We start from the raw sequence: 9,315 nt of genomic DNA on the forward strand, positions 1-9,315 counted from the left end.
TCTGAAGAATATGAAACCAATAAATTAAAGAATCAAAGACATATAAAGACTGTCAAGCAGAAGTGTCATGAATCTGTTCATTCTTCACAGAAACAAATCATCACTTGTCATTTTGATTTCGTGTACTTGTTCAGTATTTTTCCTATTTTTGCTATGATATAACAAAAATTAGAGAAAAACCAATTGATATCGTTCAAAAATGGCAGATATACTACAAATCTACGATGACATCAAACTGTAAGTATTAGCTATAAGATACACCTTGATAATTCGATAAAACTGCTTCAACATCTGCCGGAAAAAATATTTTCTTAGAAACCATACAAGAAAGTCATAGTATTTATCAGTTTTCTTATATGTAACCTTGTACTCCTTAGTTCGCGAGTTATAATCATTAGTTTATTAGATGTTTTAAAGCAATTCTAAAATAAAAGTAAGAAGTACACGTTTCTGCATTGCTAATAATCAAAGTTGCAATTATTATTTATCTAGTGATTTAGTGATACGCTACACAAACCTAAGTTATACATGAATATTTAATTAAGTATTATTGTTTATTATTTTTATCTTTGTTTAACAATGATTACAAGATAATGTAAATATGGAGTTATTATAGATATTTACTTTTTTGAATTGTCTTCTTTAATAAGTTAATATTTGACCTGAAAAACATAATAAAAAAATATTTTCCATATTGTTTGTTATATTTATATAGTAATAATTATTCTAATTAGTCAAGTCGTTTAAGAGGAGTATGGGAATGAAAATTGTGACACTAGAATTTTTTATTTAAGATATAGATATAAGTATTTTGCTATATATTTTAGGTATACAACATCTGACAAATTCTTTTTGGAACCACATGTGAATCCAACGGAGATCTTAGTGATTGATAGAATTACTGGAGAGGCTTCAGTGAAAGGTAAACTCTTTATCAAAATTGGTATTAAAAGATAAAGTATTGGATTATTCTATTAGATTATTCCATGGGCGTTGGATCAAATAATGTTTCGATTCGTTGCTCGTTTGCCCCCTTCTCCTATAAAAAAAAGACTACTTTTCCACTGTGTGTATGAGAATGGGAAATGCTATTTGTATCTATGGAAACAGTACCTTCTTCAGTAATAGCCATATTACAGTTACAAAAAAAAAACGAAAAGTATATAATGTGAAATGAAAAAGGGCTGGTATTAAGAAAAGACAAGGTTAGGTGACGGGTGCTGCATAAGAAATGCATATAACTCCCCCAAGGAAGGTGAAAAAGACCAGGTCTCCATGGTGTTGTTACAGTTGAAAGCATTATTAGTGGAATACCCCTTTACGAATGTTACAGTACTGAAGACTAATAGCTTAGTGGAAACGGTCTTTATCATAATGCATGTATATTCTTTTCCAGATGTCAAATCAGTAAAAATACCAATTCCATTAGATGCATACAAACCTGTTTGTGGTTTCCTTGGTACAATAAGATTGATATCTGGATTGTACCTTGTCGTAGCAAAATATAGGATTTTGGTAAGATTTTTTCAATACTTTTGTTAGGAATGGAAGCACTATTGAAGTAGTTTCATTAGAAGCTTCATAAGGAAGCATCCACACCATCTCGATGGCTGGCAATCCACAACAGTGCGGTTTGCACGAAACTTCCTGCCTCGCACAGCAGCATTGTGGAATGGTTTGTCCTTGGTGGCATTTCCAAACCGCTACGACTTAGGGTCCTTCAAGAAGCAAGCTTATCACGGCCTCGAAAGGCCGGCAACGCATTTGCAATTCCTCTGCTATTGCTTTGTCTCTATGTAATTTTTTTCAAGATAAAGTCGTATGTTTAACATATTCAGCCAGTGACAACTGTAAATTCACTTTAACATGTAAAATTTTTACAAGTGTGACGAATTTATATCTATTACTAAAGCTGGTAAGCTAAAGTTTACGCCATCAAGTAATTTGTTATGTTATGTTTTTTTTTGCAGATTGGAAAGATAAATGGACATGATATATATCAATTAGCTGGTGCTGAAATATTGCCATATGCTCGATCTACCACACATCTGACAAGTAAACAGGTAAATATATACAAAAAAATATTATTATTTTATTATTAATTAAATGCTCAAATTGAGTCAAGAATAAGCAGCATTAAAATGTCACAATATTGGAAATCTTACTAATATAACAAATGCAAATGTTTGGTTAGATGGATGTAAGAAGGTATCTCTGAAACGGCTTAATGGATGTAGAGTATAGTCTGCAAGAACACTTAGGCAACTTATTAAATCTTTTTTAATATCTTATCCGAGGGTACAGAGTCGCGGGCAATAGCTAGTAATAATACATTATACTTTTAAAAACAGCTTAAATACTTTTTGTTTCAGATTGATGACAACAATACATATGAAAGGCTTATGCGAGCAGCTTTGGAAACCCCAGGCATTTACTTCTCATATGGATATGATCTTACACACACAATGCAACGACTGCATTCCGTTGCTTCGGATTTTCATAAGGTAAGTAAATAATGTATCAAAACGTCGGTGGCTCAGGGGTGGTACTTAACTTGTATCTGTGAAGAAATTCTAAGATATGTGTAAAGTCAACTCGCACTGGGTCAGCATTGATTATGGCTTTGTCACCCCTAACTTAGGGTTGCGAGCCCCTCAGTAGGGACGAAATGAACTTCTGAGACGAGATAGTGGCATGCAATATGTCAACTAATCGACCTACTAATGTACCAACTATTTGACAAACTTTTTCTTTCTTCCAACCTTCCAACACTCCAATGTTCCAACATTCACCTATATTGTACATTTTTTTAAATAATATTTTCAGATGTCCTTAGCAAGTCGTGCTGATGCTCGTTTTCTATGGAACGGCCACTTACTCAAGGACTTTGCCCATCAACAGTTTGAGAGATTTGCTTTACCAGTTATACAAGGCTGTATCCTTTTATTAAAACATAACAAGCAAGAGTAGAAAGTAGAAACTCTACATTTATTTATAGTCTGACCAGAAACAAAATGAGAATAATTTCTTTGCTCATTAGCAAGCTATGTAATAAAGGTGCCAACTGAAGCACCATCAGACCAGGATTTTTATATTCTTGTTTTTTTTTTTTAATAAAATGAATATTGATTTAGATAATACTAGCTTTCGCCTGCAAGTTCTATGCTGAATTACAAAAAAAACTTACTTAGTAGCCTATGTGTTCTTCCAGATTATGTTCTACATCTATGCCAAATTTAATTGAATTCCGTTAAAATGTTTTGATGAGATACCATCTAACAAACATCCACCATACATCCAAACATTAGCATTTATAATATTAGTAAGATGTCCTTGACTATTCATCCAGTTGTAGCAATCAATAATGTGACAGTAAATGGTCACCAGCTGATGTGGTCGCTGGTGTCTCGGCGCTGTGTTGATAGAGCTGGTACCAGGTTCTTCATGAGAGGAGCTGATGCCCAGGTATGTAGAGGAAAATCGAGTTTTCAAATTGCAAATGGATATATGCTAGTGTTTTAAAATCATGTTCGCTTACAAGTACCAAAATTGTTTTGTTCAGCTACAGTTAGTTAATACTTGTCATGTGTAAAGCTTTTGTTAAATAGATAAGATTAGCTATCATTATAAAATATTATATTTTATTTTAATGGACAAAAATAGCTGAAAAAATAAATAGCGTAATGACTCTTATGGTATTTGATATTACGAAGTTCTGACCTCTATAAATGGACTGGCTATAAGACGTAGTAATTTGTGCTTTGTTTGATTCTCCCCATTTTAGCATTGAAATAACATAAATAGAATTAACTGTCAAGTAACATCAAAAGGCGCGATTAAATCTGGACGAAGTAAAAGCTTTCATTTTAAAGCAATCGCCTATCCATTTAAAGAGATTGATGAGTACATAATTGGAGACTACGCGTTGCGATATGGAGGTAAATGGGAGTTTCTGTCTTTCACAGGGTAATGTAGCAAACTTCGTAGAAACGGAACAGATAATAGAACGTGGAGGTGAGAAATCCTCGTTTGTACAAACTCGCGGATCTATCCCGTTGTTCTGGTCGCAATATCCAGATTTGAAATATAAGCCGGCCATGGTATTGTCTGCGGAGGACCACGTGGCGGCCTATACTAGGCACATGAGGGATCAAATGCAGCGGTACGGGAATCAAGTTTTGGTTAATTTGGTAAGTTAATAAATATAAAGATTTAGACTCATTGAAATACTCCGTATTAGTGTAAATAAAAAAATATCTTACTAATATTATAAATGCGAAAGTTTAGATGGATGGATGTTTGTAAGAAGGCCAGAACGGCTGCATGGATCTTACTGTAATTTGGCATAGATGTAGATAGCCTGGAAGAACACGTTGGCTACTAATTATGTTGTTTTTTTTTCTAAATTATAATAAAAGTTATAATATAAAACTTATTTAGTACACGGATGTGCTCTATTTGTATTTTTTTTTGCAAAAAATACATATAAAATATGAACAGAAGTAAATGACATTCTTGAATTTCAAACCTTTTTTTTTAAATGCACAATTTGGACAACTTGGACTCAAAAACAGCAAATAGACTTTCCATCTCATTAAAATATCCAACAGATTGATGTTTTTCGTTAGTGTTTGCCATTCGGGCTCCGTAATCCACTCTAGACATTTCATTTAACAGATCGACCAACATGGTAAAGAGGAATCCTTAGAGCGAGGTTACCGTGCTGCGGTAGCATCAGCCGCTTTGCCCGGCGTGCGATACGAACCTTTTGACTTCCATGCGGAATGTCGTGGTATGCGGTACGACAGGCTGACTGTGCTGATGGACAGGATCGCACATGAACAGGTACAACAAAACATACACAACTTAGAACTTCGGAACATTTTGTGACTTCACATATCTAATTATTAATTGAAGTTCCGTTTGATCGGATTCTAAAGGTGAGTATAGACTAGAGCATTTACTTGTAACAGATCAACGAGACGAACATCACGTGCTTTGGAAATTGTACTTTTACGTGTACCATTCGTAGGAACTTCACGTTCCATAGAAATGCTCGATAAAATGCTCTAGTGTATATTCAACTTAACAGCTCCTAGTTATAATTGTTATTTATTAATTTTAAGTCTATTATGATATTGTGATGAAGAACCTTTTTTGGTTTTTTATCTAAATTAGTCTTTATATGATAACTTTTCCTTAGTCGACTAATCGTAAGACACTATTGTATTATAGATTTTACCTTTTTAAATAAAATTTGTTATTTCAAAGATATGTGTGAATTTTGAAGGGCGAAAAGCGTATTACGGAACTTTATTAGGCCACCCCAAATGAAAGTCCGTAGTCTCTGCCTACCCTCATGGATTACAGGCATGAGTTGTGTTGTTATTTCAGACTGAGTTCGGTTACTTTCTATCACGTGGTGGCACAGTGTTGTTACGTCAGACTGGTGTGTTTCGCACTAATTGTGTTGATTGCCTTGACCGCACTAATGTCGTCCAGTCACTACTCGCGCGCAGACAGATGGAGGCTGCATTACGATTGCTCGCTGTGACAACCAGTGATAACCAGCATCCACATCTGGATAGATTGTTTAGTACGGTAAGTTTTACCGATAAAGCGTAAAGTTTAACAGTGGTAGAGCCCGCATTAACATCTTCGCACGAATTGGCTCGGCTCGCCCGGTGAAATACAACGACCACATAGAAGACAGCCGTCATGTGAAAGCAATTTCGCGTTTCCTAATTTAGCCCTCTTTCCCTTCCCACCATTTTTCTTATAAGGAAAGGATGGGAAGTGGAAGTGGACTTTTCGGATGAGGGGATGGATGGAAAGGGAAGATATTTTCTTTCTGTGCATCCTCTCCTCTGTCGATTAAAGGTAACTCATACGCAATTGCGTATATCTATGGGCATCGGTCACTTCGCTATTTCAGCGATTTCAGGTGGCCGCTCGATCGTTTGCCACCTTTTGATATAAAAAAAACATAGTAGATTCGTGATAAAAGCGTAACAGATATTTATAGAAAAAAAAGAGACCAAAACACAAAGAACTATTCAAAAGATCAAAAATGGATGTGATAATAACTTGTTTGTCACATTATTCCTATACCTTTTTAAACATTTTGAAGGCATCTAGCAACTTTCTTTCCAGATATGGGCAGACCACGCAGATATGATATCCTGTCAGTATTCAGGCACAGGCGCGTTAAAGACAGACTTCACGCGCACAGGCAAGCGCACGCGCATGGGCGCGCTGCGAGATGGAATAAACTCACTAACCAGATATTATAAGAATAATTTCAGTGATGGATTTAGACAGGTACGTTTTCTATAGCAGTAATGGCTTATCTTACTAATATAAATGCGAATGTTTGACTGGATGGATGTTTGTTAGAAGGTATCTCCAACAGCTGTAAGGATCCCGCTGAAATTTGGCATATATGTAGAACATAGCCAAGAACATATAGGCTAGTATTTATTTAGTTTTTTTTTTAATACCGCGCGGGGTGAGTCGCGAGTGACAGCTATATAAAAAAAAATGTTGATACGATGTATGTTCACGATAAACTCCGAAACTACTGAACCAATTTTTATCAAATTTCGTAAGCATCTGTAATTTAGGAGATAGGGTAGTTTTTATCCTAATTATTGATCTTTTTTTTTTAATTTCGCGCGGACAGAGTCGCGTGAAACAGCTCCTAGTGTTAATAAAAAACAATAAAAAATTTACATATACGATTATTTGCGTCGAAAAAGGTTTTACCTGTATATCGAAAATGAACTTTGATTGTATGTATATAAGAGTTTATTTGCAGGACTCAATTGATTTGATCCTCGGCAAGTACACTGTGAGTGAAGGCGAGGGCAACACCGCGCCCTGTCCACTACGTCGTGACAGGGACTGGAAATATGTCACTGTAAGTTTTTAATTTTTATTTAATTTATTTCATAGCCTGACCATTATTAAAACTTATCATATTATCCAAAATATTGTATTGCGTAAGTAACTTAGCAGGAGTTCAAAGATTTACGTTGCCTAGTGACCGAAAGACCAAAGAACTAACTAACCTTATTATATAATATTATTAGTGACACTGAAATGGGTAGTAAATAAATGTCCTCGTCTATGTCAGTTCCCGTCAGTGCTGCTGGTGGCGGTGTCGATGTTCTGCGCGAGCGCGGTGTTGCCACAGCGCTATAGCAATGAGGTTCTTCTCTACCTCATGTTCTGGGGCGCGGCCATTGGTGCCACTGTCTCCTTCATATTCAGGTATAAATAGCTTTCTCTTTTTATCTCATGTACTCTCTTCTCCGGCAAGTTTTAGAATTAAGTAAGTTGGTCCTTCGAAGGACGGATTTATTGACAACAAGTCAAGAATAAATACAGTGTACGATATTAAAAAAATTCTCGAAACTAGATATTATATTTGAAGAAATATTTCTTTATAGTCCTTTAAATAACAGTGAATGTGGTAAATTTTCAGGCATGGCAAGGAGTTTGTGGAGTGGCCCCGCCTGGATGGTGGGGGGCTGGCCATCGCGGGCCCCCGCGGCCCTCCGCCCTCCTTATGATAAATGATCGGCTCGTCCTCGTCGTCTAGACCAAACTCTACACATAGACTAGCCTCAGCCCCCATCCCAAACTCAATCCCAAAGACCCTTTGAATTATAGTACCCATTTCAGTTGTCACGTCGTTAACAAGAGTACTCAATTACCCCACGTGCCAACTCAAATGTACTATACAATATTTACTCCCCTTCAGTGTGATCGCTCGCATTTTTAATTAAGTATGCTGTACGTTTTAAAATTTGTCGATATATTAGTCAATTTAGGTAATTTTATCTTTTTAATAAATCGCTTTTACATATCGATTTTAAATATTGATGAAAGCAATTGTCAAATCGATTTTTATCAAATAATTAATATATTAAATATTGTGAAAGAAAATTAAAAAAAAAAAACTTTTGTAAATCTAATTTCTACTGATCTGCGAATCGATTTGACAATTAAATGCTTCAATATCGATTTTAGTACAAAATAAGATTATTGTCTGTGTTTTTACTAAAGTTTGCAATTTAGGTATGAAACAAATTTGTCTTAAACGTAATATTTCAAATAATTTCTCCTAAATACGATATCCCGCTTCCGAAGGACCAGAAAATTTTAACTATAACAAATCGTAACACACATTGTACTCACTTGTTATGAATACATGAAATAATATAATGTCATATTTTATATGCCCTCTATAAATGGACTGGCTATAAGACGTTATGTTTTGTGCCTATTTGATTTTCGCCATTTTGGCGCTGATGGTAGCGGTGGTTTGGATTCGAACTAATAACATAGATACATTTTACTGTTTGGAACGTGGAAAGACGAGTTTAAATCGAAACGAAGGAATACTATAATTTCCAAGCAATAACCTATCCATTTTTAAAGATCAGCTACATTAAAAAAAAACAAAGTTTGTATGTTTATTATAATGTGTGTAAAAGTGAGATTTTATTGATTCTATGTCCCTAATCCATTTGATTGCTTTGCAGCTAATTACTATGAACATATGTTTGTTTGATATTAAACCTTATAGCATAGATAATAAGTACTATAGTGTTTTGCAGCATAGCACATTCTTACCACAACGAGCGAGCGACGCACGGTACACGTGCATTTAAAGATATTTTATTAATATGTATACTTATAACATTTTTCTAAAATAATATGCATTTATACGAAATTTAAATTTATTTGACTAACAACGATGTGTTGTAATTTTTTTATTTGCTTTTAATTATTTAAAATCATTCCAAAATACGCGGGCTATGGGCGAACAAGAATGAACCTTATTACATTTACAATAGATTTATTATAACAATAGCTAGAATCTTTATTCGGTCTCGAGGGAAGACCTCCGAAAGCGAGAAACTCGAGTTAGCTTCTATAAGCGAGAAAAATGTCGCGATCACATAGACTCTCGTTTTTCCAGGTTCAACTTTATTAAGTTAAGGATTTAAAGGCAACTTCATGTTAATTTACTATTATTTCATCTAAATAAGCATAGCGCTGGTTTATTCATTTTAAAATAATTGTATTAAAATCATAAAGTTATATTAGTAGCCACGATATGTATTTCAATCCTTTGACATGGAATAGAACGACGAACGAGCTGATATTTTGTAGCTTTCAATGGTAATATATTTAATTATTAATTTATAATATTTATGGCCAGTTTTACAATGTTCAAATAAAGTGCTGGATAACTTAAAAATAAATTAACCGTCACTTAATACTAGCCAAAATAGTTTTTTTTAA

General features: G+C 34.5%; 1 protein-coding gene across 1 annotated transcript; it reads left to right on the top strand.

Annotated features, from left to right (window-relative positions):
- The first annotated feature begins 72 nt into the window (after window positions 1-72).
- Window positions 73-7,875, top strand: Sac1 (phosphatidylinositol-3-phosphatase SAC1). Its single transcript, XM_013314276.1, has 14 exons — window positions 73-237; window positions 828-922; window positions 1,397-1,515; window positions 1,971-2,063; window positions 2,373-2,504; window positions 2,827-2,935; window positions 3,350-3,465; window positions 3,966-4,190; window positions 4,678-4,845; window positions 5,395-5,601; window positions 6,154-6,321; window positions 6,818-6,919; window positions 7,136-7,272; window positions 7,487-7,875. Exons 1-14 carry the CDS (start codon window positions 200-202, stop codon window positions 7,572-7,574), a joined length of 1,797 nt encoding a protein of 598 aa, XP_013169730.1. The 5' UTR covers window positions 73-199; the 3' UTR covers window positions 7,575-7,875.
- The last annotated feature ends 1,440 nt before the right edge of the window (window positions 7,876-9,315 follow it).

The sequence above is a fragment of the Papilio xuthus genome, unplaced genomic scaffold (genome assembly GCF_000836235.2).
Source record: "Papilio xuthus unplaced genomic scaffold, Pxut_1.1 DF829758.1, whole genome shotgun sequence".
NCBI classification, from domain to species: Eukaryota; Metazoa; Arthropoda; class Insecta; order Lepidoptera; family Papilionidae; genus Papilio; species Papilio xuthus.

What these genes read in the sequence shown, in the direction of transcription:
- Sac1 (XM_013314276.1), top strand. Translation starts at nt 200, where the DNA reads ATGGCAGATATACTACAAATCTACGATGACATCAAACT. An exon ending in TCAGTGATGGATTTAGACAG is followed by an intron (nt 6,322 to 6,817) that starts GTACGTTTTCTA and finishes GTTTATTTGCAG; the next exon opens with GACTCAATTGATTTGATCCT. An exon ending in ACTGTCTCCTTCATATTCAG is followed by an intron (nt 7,273 to 7,486) that starts GTATAAATAGCT and finishes GTAAATTTTCAG; the next exon opens with GCATGGCAAGGAGTTTGTGG.